The 12,327-nt window shown below is 44.7% G+C and overlaps 2 protein-coding genes and 1 non-coding gene across 3 annotated transcripts in view; 1 reads left to right on the top strand and 2 right to left on the bottom strand.

The window, feature by feature from the left end:
• Window positions 1-3,883: 3,883 nt before the first annotated feature.
• Window positions 3,884-4,002, bottom strand: LOC116100050. The gene has a single exon (XR_004122418.1). It is a non-coding gene; the product is annotated as a 5S ribosomal RNA (ribosomal RNA).
• Window positions 4,003-4,078: 76 nt separating this feature from the next.
• Window positions 4,079-12,327, top strand: part of Itfg2 (integrin alpha FG-GAP repeat containing 2) — a 16,870-nt gene continuing 8,621 nt past the window's right edge. Inside the window, exons 1-2 of the mRNA XM_031383555.1 lie at window positions 4,079-4,461; window positions 11,106-11,201. Coding sequence (XP_031239415.1) covers window positions 4,366-4,461; window positions 11,106-11,201 — 192 coding nt within the window. The 5' untranslated portion in view covers window positions 4,079-4,365. The remainder of the gene's footprint in view (window positions 4,462-11,105; window positions 11,202-12,327) is intronic.
• Window positions 4,327-12,327, bottom strand: part of Nrip2 (nuclear receptor interacting protein 2) — a 26,140-nt gene continuing 18,139 nt past the window's right edge. Inside the window, exon 7 of the transcript XR_004122332.1 lies at window positions 4,327-4,486. The gene's annotated coding sequence lies outside the window, so the exon portion shown is untranslated. The remainder of the gene's footprint in view (window positions 4,487-12,327) is intronic.

Here is a 12,327-nt window from a genome sequence, read left to right as displayed (position 1 = left end):
TGAAGTGCTGGGTTACACTCCAGTCACCACCATACATGGTGGTGCACGTTTATAATCCCAGCATTCAGGAGGTATAGGCAGAGGGACAAGAGTTATCTCAGGAGCTGGAGAGATGGCTCAGTGGTTAAGAGCACTGACTGTTCTTCCAAAGATCCTGAGTTCAATTCCCAGCAACCACATGGTGGCTCACAACCATCTGTAATGAGATCTGATGCCCTCTTCTGGTGTGTCTGAAGACAGTGACAGTGTACTCACATATATAAAGTAAATAGATTTTAAAATTTTAAAAAGTTATCCTCAGCTACGTAAGTTCAAGGCCAGCCTGAGCTTATGTGATATCCTATTATAAAAAAAGAAAGAGAAAGAAAGAGTTTGTAAGTGTCAAATTACTACTTGAAGTTCTATGAACTAACCCAAACTACTATGAGGTCATGTTATTCGGAGCAGGTCTTAGCCTCTTTTCATCTATAATGCATGGATAAAAAGCATCCTAAAATCTTTTTTTGTTTGTTTGTTTTTTTGTTTTTTTCGAGACAGGGTTTCTCTGTATAGCCCTGGCTGTCCTGGAACTCACTCTGGACCAAGCTGGCAGCTGGCCTCTAAATCAGAAATCCGCCTGCCTCGCCTCCCAAGTGCTGGGATTAAAGGTGTGCACCACCACCGCCCGGCGCATCCTAAAATCTTGTTCATCTCTTGAGTGTTCCTTGGGATTCTAAGAACTTAAATTTGACTCCTCTTTATAGAGCCCAGGAGATGGAAAGGCCCTAGTTTATTGTAACATTAGAACTAGTGACAATCCTTTGATAAAGTAGCTAGATCTTTATGGCTAAAAATAATCCTGCCACATGTTGAACTCTGATGGGTCTCTGCTCATGTTGTTTTAGGTACATGCACCTTGCTCACCCACACTTCAGCATTTATGGAGGGAACATGCTCAGATGAGAAAGTCCAGCATCAGGTGTTCTGAACTATTAATGTAGATTTCTTATGTATAAATATTATGTTGCCAAAATATTTCTAATCTCTCCAGTCTATGAGATGTTTCTCGCCTTACATACCTTTCTTTTCCATGAGCCCCCACATCATTGTTCACCTCTGACCTGCTCTTACAACAGGCACTTTGATCCCACTTAAACACTGTGTCCACTGAATCCCTGTCAGTGTCCCACAAAGCCTGCAAGATCTGATGTCACTTACCATGCCTACTTCAGTGCATCTGTGACATCCTCCTGAGGGTACCTGCAGATAGATGAGTTGTGTACCCCATTTTAACTGAAGAGAAAAAGTACAGCCACACTAAGAACTAGAGAAAATATTCTTAAAAGTAAATCATTGCTAGAAAAGGGGATCCAGCCATATAGCTATGTGGGGAACAGTCATTTTTTTTTTTAACCCATGAACAATGAACTCAAAAGAATACAAGGTAAGAGAGACATAAGTTTACAAAGGTCTGGGTCAGGGATGGCTCAGTGGATAAAATGCTTGCACAGGCATGAGGACCTGGGTTCAGATCCCCAGCACCTCTAACCCTGGAGCAAGCGGGAGGCATAGTCCACTCGCTGGACAGGCAGACCAGCTGAAATGGTGAGCTCCAGGTTCAAGGAGAAACCATGTTTCCACAAGATGGAGAAGCAGTTGTAGAAGACATAACATCAACCTCTGGTGTTCACATAAGCACACCCACACAAGTGCACAGACAACATACACAATATTTGGTTTATGCACTACAGAGTCTTCTTCCTTTTTAACTTCATTTGGCTCTCTTAACTGACAGAAGTTGTAATTGAAGTGACACGGCCTTCATGATAAACAATTGTACAAAACAAAACCAGACACTACCGCTGAAAATTCAAGAACAAGACCTCCAAATGATGAAGATTATGGTATTGTGCTAGGCAGTGGTAGTGTATGTCCAGCACTTTGGGAGGCAGAGGCAGGCAGATCTTTGAGAGTTCAAGGCCAGCCTTGTTCCACAGAGCTAGTTCCAGGATTATACAGAGAAACTCTGTCTCAAAAGACAAACCAAAAAAAAAAGGGGGGGGCGGTATTGTGGAGTTCTGGGTCAGTGTGTGATTTCAAAGAATTGGGTCAGAGCAGAGTGGACAGGGAGAGAAGCAGGCTGATCCTCCTGTACTCAGTCCTAAGAATTAAGGTATTTACTTTACAGTTGTATTCAGAAAACTAACAAGAGAAAACAGCTAAGTACAACGAAACATAAATTACTTGTTATATTCAAGCACAAACACTTTAAGCTTGGTTCTGTTTTCTCCCTAAACAGGCCAACAAGAGTAGATAGCAGGTGAGAAAGTATGCGATCCCTCCATGAATAACAATGAGTTTATAGCACCAGGTGTACCCAGGTGACTTAGACCTTCTAACAGATGGAGCCGTCCCCACAGCTCACCACCAATAATAGGAATTTGGTAACTGGGAATGGATCTGCTGTCCCCAGTCCTGGTCCAGAACTGCTTCCTGATTGCCTTTTCCTTTCTACCTTCAGTTGTCAGAGCCACTAAGACCAAATCCATCATTTCCCCTCCTCTAGGGTAGAAAGGTCTCTTTCTCAGTCTTCTTCCACCACCTTCAACATAGAAAATGGGACATATTGGGTCCAGCATCCCCTAAGATGAGAAACCAAGTGTAGATCAGCCTGAGCTTGCACATTGAAAACTAAAGGGTTTTCCCCCTTAAGAGAGTCTCAGTGTATTTCAGGCTGGCCTCAGGTTGCAAGTGATTGAGGATAGTCCTGAACTTCTGATCCTCCTGCCTCTGTCTCCCTAGTGCCAGGACTACAAGGTATGAGTGCTTCACCTGGTTTATGCATTGCTAAGGATGGAACCCAGGACTTCCCTCATACTAACCAAGCCCTCTAGCAACCAAGTTACATCCTTAGCCCTCAGGCCTGAATTTCTATTGAGTGTCTTTTGTTTTTATTGGCTTTTTGTTGGAGACAGGGTCTGGAGTAACCAAAGCTGACATAGAATTACATAGCCAAGGCTGATACTGATCTCTTGATCCTCCTGCCTGTGCCTCCCACATGCTGGAATTATAGGTGAGTACTACCACATGTAGCTTAACACTTCTGTTGCCTTGATGTCACATCTCAGAAGAAAGGCAGAACCCAGTTCAACAGGAAAAGTATCTCGAGCAGCCAGTCATGAGAGTAACGGCCCAAACTAAACTAGAGTAAGGCCACTGGAAACATGTCGCTTTGTACTGAGGGTAGGGGCTACACCATGCGGTGGATCCAGAGTCCCTGCAGCCTTCACACCCGTAGGAACTGCAATAGTGACAAAAGAGCTCTAACATTTTACATCAAACATCTTGGTTTGAATCTCACGTCTTACCACTTGCTGCCAAGTTACGCAATCTTGAACATATTTTCCTCATCTGAAGAAACAATAAAGCTTACATAATTTTGTTGATTAAATAAATACATGTAAGGTGCGCTTTGCAACAGGCATTTTTCAAGCTGCTGCCCATAAAGTACACAGCATATTTTTTTCATTATAATCCAGGATATATATCTATGTATAAACAAACGAAACAAGGCTTTCACAAAATATTATTTACTACTTAGATCTTTTTCTGTTTTCATATTTTTAAAATCTTAGTGGTGGCTTCCCTGCCACATATGTATCTGTGCATCACCTGGGTGCCCGGGAAGCCAGAAGAGGGTGTCTGGCGTCGGATCTCCTAGAACTGCAATTACAGATGGGTGAGTTCGAGCACCATGTTGGGGCTAGGAATCTACCCAGGGTCTTCTACAAGAGCAGCTAGTGCTCCTAATTGTTGAGCTCTCTTTCTGGCCTCTCTAAGTTTTTTTGTTTTGTTTTGTTTTTTGGTGGTTGTTTTTCTTTCTTTCTTTCTTTCTTTTTTTTAAAGCCTACAGCATCCGGTATTCCCAAGCGGTCTCCCATCCAAGTAATAACCAGGCCCGACCCTGCTTAGCTTCCGAGATTAGACGAGATCGGGCGCGTTCAGGGTGGTATGGCCATAGACAGGGTTTTTTTTGTTTGTTTGTTTGTTTTAACGTGGGTTGTAATCCACTACATTGTGTTGACAACTCCATTAGGTAATTTCATAAAAATTGTTGGGAAACAAAGTTGTTAATTATGACAGCTACGCCTCGAAGGATGGTTTGAATCCCCCCTCAGAGAAAATGGTCAAGTCCCAGGAGTCAGGTCAGCTCTTGCACGGAAGGCCCGCCTCCTCCCCTAAGGTGAAGTGAAGAAGGCCGGAAGTCAAGGCTTAAGCGGTGACGTAGACCTCCGGTTCGGTGGGCTGACACGCGCGCAGGGCTGTCGCGAGGGCTCGGGGGTCGTTCTGGTGTGGTGGCCCGGCTCCTCAGCCCTCCAGAGTGCTATGAGGTCGGTGAGTTATGTGCAGCGCGTGGCGCTGGACTTCAGCGGGAGTCTCTTCCCACACGCCATCTGCCTCGGAGACGTGGACAACGACGCGGTGAGTGCATGCGCACTGCGAACGACTGCATTGGGGCGGGGCGAGAAGTGGGAAAAGCGGCGTGTTGTGCGCTTGCGCACTGGAGTCAACATGGCGTGCGGAAGAGAAAATTCTGATTGACAGTATCGATCTCAGGCAATCACTGCAGGCGGCTTAGTTGGGCCGGAGACTGTTATTATTATTATTATTATTTTTTTTTTTTGCTTTACCTTTAAATTTTATGTGTAGAGTGTTTTGCTTGCATGTATGTCTATGTACCGTGTGCGAGCAGTGCCCATAGAGGCCAGAAGAGGAACGTTGGATCCCCTAGAACTGGAGTTAGAGACACTTGTGAGCTGCCACTGCTGGGAATTGAACTCTATTCCTCTGGAAGAGCAGCTGGTGTCCTAACCGCCGAGTCATTTCTCCAACCATATTTTATTTTTATTATTATTAATTTTAAGAGGGTAGGTTGTTGGTTTTCTTGCACAGTTCAGTGACTTGTCATGGTAGGAGGTTGCAAAAAGCCTGTTCCCTGCGTTATTTCCTTTCCTAGTCTCATTTTCCTTGCAAACATCTTTACCTTTCAAAGTCCAATTTTTTTTGACTTGTAAATTGCATTTAATAATATCTCTCTACCTATGGCTTTGCCCTCCTCCCATCCCCCATGCTACCATGCTTGCCCACACTCTTGGCTGCTATTGCCACACTATTGTACTGCTACTGCTTTGGAATCAACCGCTAGATATCCCTGCTGCCTCCAACCTACTGTAGACAACCCCACATTCAGTGTTGACCATGTCGGGATTCTACCGTGCCTACCCAGAACTGACTCAGGTGTCTGGCAATTTCTACCCACTTTTTGTCTTTCCTAGGCAGCCGTTCCTTTTCTCATCATTTAAATAAATAAATGCACATTAAGCAGGTGAAGCAATGCCAGGCACAAAGTTAAGGCCCTAGAGCTGTTAGTGTTAATGATATTAGCAGCCCTCCCAAATATAGGAAATATTTTTTTAAAAAAAATGGGATTGTACCTAGTATTTCAGATTTCATTTCTTGACACCATTACCTAAACAGTACAGTACAACAACTACAGCCCTGCAAAACCTAACGAAGTGGATACTTTGAGGAATGCATTGTTGGGTTACTTTGTTGTCCTAACATTATAGTGTATGCTTACACCAACCTGAATATATTTATCCTGATATATGAAGCCCACCATTGACCAAAGTATATGTAGTATGGGTCTGTACTTGGCTCTCAAGATGATTTAAAGTATATGGTAGCAGCCTGGGGATGTAGGTACCAAACACTTGCCTGACCATGAACAAAGCCCTGGACTGAATTCTCAGTACCACAGAAATAAATAAAAGAGTAAGAATTAAGCTGGATGTGATGGATCATGCCTTTAGTCCCAGCATTCGGAAAGCAAGGGCAGGCAGATATCTGAGTTCTAGTCTAGCCTCATCTACAGAGCAAGTTCCAGGACAGCCAGAGCTACTCAGAAACCATGTCTTGAAAAAACAAAAAAGAAAAGAAAAAAAAAAGAATTAAAATGTACATGAGGTTATGTGCAAATGCTACTGTATAGGTTTGATGTGAGGAACTTGATTTAAGTATTCACAGAGTTCCTGTGATCAATGCCTCACAGACAGAGAGGTTCAGCTATCATTTATGCTCTCCTTATTTTACTTGTCTAAGTTGGGAACTCTGTGAGCTGTCATGTGGATGCTGGGAAGCAAACCTGAGTACTCTGCAGGAGTAGTAAGTGGTCTAACCCACTAAGCCCCCCTAAGCCACTTCATCCCCACACCCAGTAACTACTAAATTACACTTATTTTATTTGCATGTGACTGACAGGGCACACACACACACATGCACACACACACACATACACACACACGCCACAGGACAGGTGTAGAGGTCAAAAGACAACTTGCAGGAGTTGGTTCTCTCATCTATCACATGGATTCTGTCCAGGGATTAAACTCGGGATTTTAATTTAAAATTGTTACTAAAGGCAAGTGTGAAAAGCAAAATATTGTATGGTGGAGGTGTTGATCCAGTGCCGTTTAAAAGACAAAGCAAATGTGATTGTTTCAAAGCCATCTGAAGAGCTTTGCATTTTTGAGGGGTGGGAATGGAAGAAGTTGAGAAAATTGACTGCAGTTATAGTCTGAAAGTGTAGCCCCATGGAAGGGCACTGGTCTAGAATGTGTGAGGCCTTGCATTCTTTCCCCACAGACATTCTCAAAGAGGGCGTGTTGTGGGGATTGTTGCTAAACGTGGTGGCACACGTTGTACACGTCTGTAATCCCAGCACTAAGGAGGCAGAGGCAGGAATGTTACTGCAAGTTTAGCCTGCTCAACACAGCAGACTCCAGGCCACCCAAGGCTACAGAGTGAAACGCTGTCTCAAACCTACCAATAAAACATAATTAGTAGTCCCTGGACAATTGGAACTTTGGGAATGGGGACGAAGACTGATTTCAGCTTGATAAACCCTTAGCCTAACGTTCTTTGAAGCTGATTTACTTCCTGCTAAGGCGGGAGAAGCCAGGAATGAAACCTGCTTTCGGACCGCCCACAGAACCCTGGCTGGATGCAGCACAGCAAGTCTTCCGGAGGCTGAAGCAGATCACAGAATGACTGCACCTTTCTCCTTCGGCACTCTTTAAACATGGTTCACTTTCCCTCTGAGGGTCTTCACCATCACTATGTGACTGTGTGAGGCCAGAGCCGAGCTCTGTTAGAGCAGCAAGTCTGATGAGAAGCATTCAAGTACTAGAAGGCAAATGGCTGCCTTGGACATATCCCACATGTTGCCTCAAACTGCCTGGCTGAGTCACATCTGCCTGCTCAGTGTGCTTCCCATGCTGTTTTATGATCCTTTTCCTGTATCTGTGGCTCTGCAGAACTGAGGGTTCCCTCTCCACAAGACAGCTGCCTGGAAACTGGAGGGCTGGCTGAGCATTGATAAAGTCTCACAGCATACTCACCCCAGGCTGAGCTGGAATTTGCAGCCCTTCCCTCCTTCTTCAACCTCAGGGTGCTGGGATCATAGGCATGCACACTATTGTAGGCTCCTTTCAGCACTTTATACTTAAAAAAACAAGCAGGGACAGCCAATAAAGGGGCTTACCACCAAGCCTGGGGATCCGAGTGTTCTCTCTGGGACCACAGGATGGAAGAAGAGAGCTGATTCTTGCAAGTTGTCCTGTATACACACACACACTCACACACACACCACGTGCCATATATGTGTGTGTGCATGCAGACACATTAAGTAAATACATATCTGTAACTTTAAAACTGTTTGTTTTGGAAGCAGAAGGGCAGTTTTATTCAGACTTAAAAAAAATTTCCCAGCAGGCAAGCTGTCAAACTCAGCAGCTGCCTGAGGTGGAGAATGGGAGAGGGAAGGCCATGCTGTTTTATGGGAAACAAGATCAGACACATGACTCACAAGCAACTATGTGGTGATGAGGGAAGTCTTAGAGAAAAACGTAAGGAATCCTGAAATACCTTTCACAAACCCGAAGTGTTGAAGAAAGCATGCTTAGAGAAGACAGAAATGGAAGGAAAAGTTACACTTTTCTAAATAATCCAGAAAAGAAGATTTACAACCCTGCGTGGATATGAAGGAAGATTTACAACCCTGCGTGGATATGAAGGAAGATTTACAACCCTGCATGGATATGAAGGAAGATTTACAACCCTGCATGGATATGAAGGAAGATAGATTTACAACCCTGCATGATATGAAGGAAGATTTACAACCCTGCATGGATATGAAGGAAGATTTACAACTCTGCATGGATATGAAGGAAGATTTACAAACTTGCATGGATATGAAGGAAGATTTACAACCCTGCGTGGATATGAAGGAGACTTACAACCCTGCATGAATATGAAGGAAGATTTATAACCCTGCATGGATATGAAGGAAGATTTACAACCCTGCATGGATATGGCCCGTAAGCTTCTGCCTTAAAATTTTTAGGAAAAATGTAACCAAGGAAGGAGAGACCGCTTGGTGCTTTAGAGTATTGGCTGCTCCTCTAGAGAACCCCAGTTTGATTCCTAGCACCCAGGGCCTCACAACTGTCTCCAACTTCAGGTCCAGGGCTCTGGCCACTTCTTCTGACATCTGAGGACACCAGGCATGCACATGGTGCACAGACATACATGCAGGCAAAACACTCGTATATGTAAAATAAAAACAAATCACCTTTTTTGAGAGAGAGAGAAAGAAAGAGAGAGAGAAGTCCAGAGTGGTGGCATACATCTTTAATCCCAGCACATGGGAAGCAGAGGCAGGTGGAACTGAGTTCAAGGCCAACCTGGTCTACAGAGCAAGTTCCAGGATAGCCAGGGATACACAGAAGAGGAAGGGGAGAGATTGAGAAAGAAGGAAAAGGGGCGGGTGAATGAGACAGAAAGAGCTGAGTTAAAATTCAACCGTTGCACTCTAAACCCTTACACTGTGTGACCTCTCTCCATGGTGTCTGCAGAAGTCCTCTAAGGTGGCTGTAATTGAGACCCCAGCTGTGGGACGCTGTAAATAAGCACAGTGTTCACTTCTCTGACCTGACACTGCCTTCTTGTGTGTTTTTCTTTTTGTATAATCTAATAGTCTAGCACAAAACTCCCATAACTGTTGGTGGTGCATGCCTTTAATCTCAGCACTTGGGAGGCAGAGGCAGGCCAATTTCAGAGTTCGAGGCCAGCCTGGTCTACAGAGTGAGTTCCAGGACAGCCAGAGCTATACAACTCGTTATGTTAGTCCCAGTTTCTTTCAAATTTCTTCTGTGTTGAGCAGGACTCAAGTAGCTGGGTCTAAGAGACCCATGTCACCACATCAGTCTCCCTTATTATTGTTGTTCTCTTTAAGAATCTAACTTTAGGGGCTGGAGAGATGGCTCAGCAGTTAAGAGCACTGACTGCTCTTGCAAAGGTTCTGAGTTCAAATCCCAGCAACCACATGGTGGCTCACAACCATCCATAATGAGATCTGACTCCCTCTTCTGGTGTGTCTGAAGACAGCTAAAGTGTACTTACATATAGCAATAAATAAATCTTTAAAAAAAAAATAAGAATCTAACTTTATTTATTTATTTATTTATTTATTTCGAGACAGGGTTTCTCTGTGTAGCCTTGGCTGTCCTGGAACTCACTCTGTAGACAAGGCTGGCCTCAAACTCAGAAATCCGCCTGCCTCTGTCTCCCAAGTGCTGGGATTAAAGGTGTGTGCCACCACCACCCGGCAGAATCTAACTTTAATTTCCTCTCTTTATGGGAAACATTGTCTTCTTTTCCAGAGAAGGCCAGGAAACTGTAGAAGCAGGGTTTGGAGCCTCCCACTTATCATGAGAGCTCCCTGTGATAGCTGTTGGATTAATGGTGGGGAGAAGATCCCTGACGGGGCCCTCCCACACCCAGAGCCAGAGTGCTCATACCAACAATATCTTCAGGCCTGTCTCTCAGGCAGGGCCATTCCTGTGTTCCTGTACACATGAAAATCATTAAAATGGGGGTGTCTTGTAGGAAGAGATGGGGCCTAGGAATTGGCTTGGTACTTTGACCTCTAACAAAGTATGACTTCTGAGGTGATATTCTTCAGAAGTTCACTATCGGGCTGTTTTCAAAACATATCCCATTTGTAATGAACAAGTAAGAATTGCCAAGGCTAGGCATGTGTGTAGAACGAACATACACACACATACTCACAAGTAAATTCTGGAAAACTGGCTGTGTTGCTTCCAAAAGATCTGTTTGTTGGTTCCCCTTGCTTCTTTACCTGTGCCAGACAAGTGCCCTGCTACTGAGCCACCCCCTGCCCACAGGCAGCCACCAGTCTCAAAAGATGGTTTTTTCCTGAAATTTGTTCTTGCCGTGTAACTCAGTCTGGCCTTGAACTTGCTGTCCTCTGGCCTCAGTCTTCTGAGTGCTGGATCACAGGCAGATGTACTGTATTTCTCAAAGCCTTGATGTAGAGCCTGGCTTAAATTTGCTATGTAACTTGAAAATGACCTTGGGCTGCTGACACCTCGCCTTCGCCTCCAGTACTGAGACGACTGGTGTGTACCTTGGTGTCTATTTTTCCTTCTTGGTGTTTTGTTTTGTTTTGTTTTGTTTGAGACACTTTGTAGCTGTGACTGTCTGAAACAGTCTGTAGACCAGACTGGCCTTGAACTCACAGTGATCCTCCTTCCTTGTCCTCTGGAGTGTGTGAGTGTGTTAGGGGGAGAGGGGAGGCGGGAGGTAAAGGGTATACCACCATACCCAGCAACCATGCCTGGCTCCTGTGGGGCTGGAGATGGAGCCCAGGGCCTCATGCACGTTAGGCAAAGCACATTACCAACTGAGCTACGCACACAGCCCATCAAAAGCTTTTTTTTTTTTGGTTTTGGTTTTTGGTTTTTCAAGACAGGATTTCTCTGTATAACCCTGGCTCTCCTGGAGCTCACTCTGTAGACCAGGGTGGCCTCGAACTCAGAAATCCACCTGCCTCTGCCTTCCAAGTGCTGGGATTAAAGGTGTGCGCCACCACGCCCGGCCAAAAGCTTTTTAATAAAGCTACTCATATTCAGATTTAATATTACGGTTTTTCCAGAGATGGCTGAGCTAAGATCCCTTCCTAACATTGCTCTCTCCATTTGCAGTTAAATGAGCTAGTAGTGGGAGACACCAGCGGAAAACTGTCTGTGTATAAGAATGACGACAGCCGGCCATGGCTTACCTGTACATGCCAGGGAATGGTCAGTATTCATCCCTGTGGGTCTCGGGGAGGAGATGGGACGGCTTTGTGTTGGATGCCAAGGAGGAGTCCCACAGTGAGTCCCCAGGCAACCCATTGGATCACTGCTTCCGAGTTTGTCTCACTGGGGGGTGGGGAGTGGAGGGGTTATCTCCAGGAATTGCTCTCATTTGCTGTGCTCGCCTCTCAACTCTCCCACAAGATTAGTTTGTGGGAATTTGCTTTCTGCTACTGTGATGAAGGCCATGACCAAAAACAGCTCAGGGAGGAAGGGGTGTGTTACAGCTCACAGTTTACAGTGTGTTGCAAAGTCTGAAGACAGGGTAGGATCTCAAGGCAGGAGCCTGGAGGCACCAATTCATGCAGAGCACACGAAGGTTCTTACTGGCCTGCTTTCTCTTACTACCCAGAACCACCTACCTAGGGCTACGCCCTCCAGCATCAGTCATTAATCAAGAAGTTGCCTACAAGCACTCTGACAGAGGCATGTTCTCAGTTGAGCTTTCTCTCCCATGTCTAGCATGTCTCAATTTGACAGGGGAAAAAATGATAACCAAATTGTCTCACTGTACAAGAGTGAGCTTGCTGCTGTATGGAGGCTGCCTGAGATTGTCTGATGGTATGCAGTGCAGCCATGCATTGGTTAACAGCAAGGACGTGCTGAGAAATGCATTGCCGGGTTCTTTGATCATCAGGTACCCATAGCATTTATGTAAACTAAGGCAGCTACTGTGTTACCTTAGTTGGTCTTGCTTCGTAGCTCAGGCTGGCTTCAAACTCTCAGTCCTCTAGCCTCAGCCTTTTCATTGACATCCAGCTATGTGATGGGAACTTATAGGTCTACCATCATATATTTGATGTGCTGTTAACTAAAATGTCATTATACAGTATGTGATTGTATAATAAAAAATAAGAGTAATAGTTGGAATAATCTAGAAATAATGGTAACCAGGCTATTTTCCTGTTTGGTGGTTTGTTTGGTTTTTTTTTGGGGGGGGTGGCTTATAAGACAGGGTCTTGCCATATAACCCTGTTCGCCTGGAATTCACCTCAGCCTCCTGAGTGCTGGAGGAGTAATGGTGTGTACCACACATTGGAGGGAAAAAAATTATTTTTTTAATTTTTTT

Source organism: Mastomys coucha, unplaced genomic scaffold, assembly GCF_008632895.1.
Source record: "Mastomys coucha isolate ucsf_1 unplaced genomic scaffold, UCSF_Mcou_1 pScaffold20, whole genome shotgun sequence".
Taxonomy (NCBI): domain Eukaryota; kingdom Metazoa; phylum Chordata; class Mammalia; order Rodentia; family Muridae; genus Mastomys; species Mastomys coucha.
Note: the sequence above shows the minus strand (reverse complement) of the source record. Positions and strands in the feature narration are given on the sequence as shown.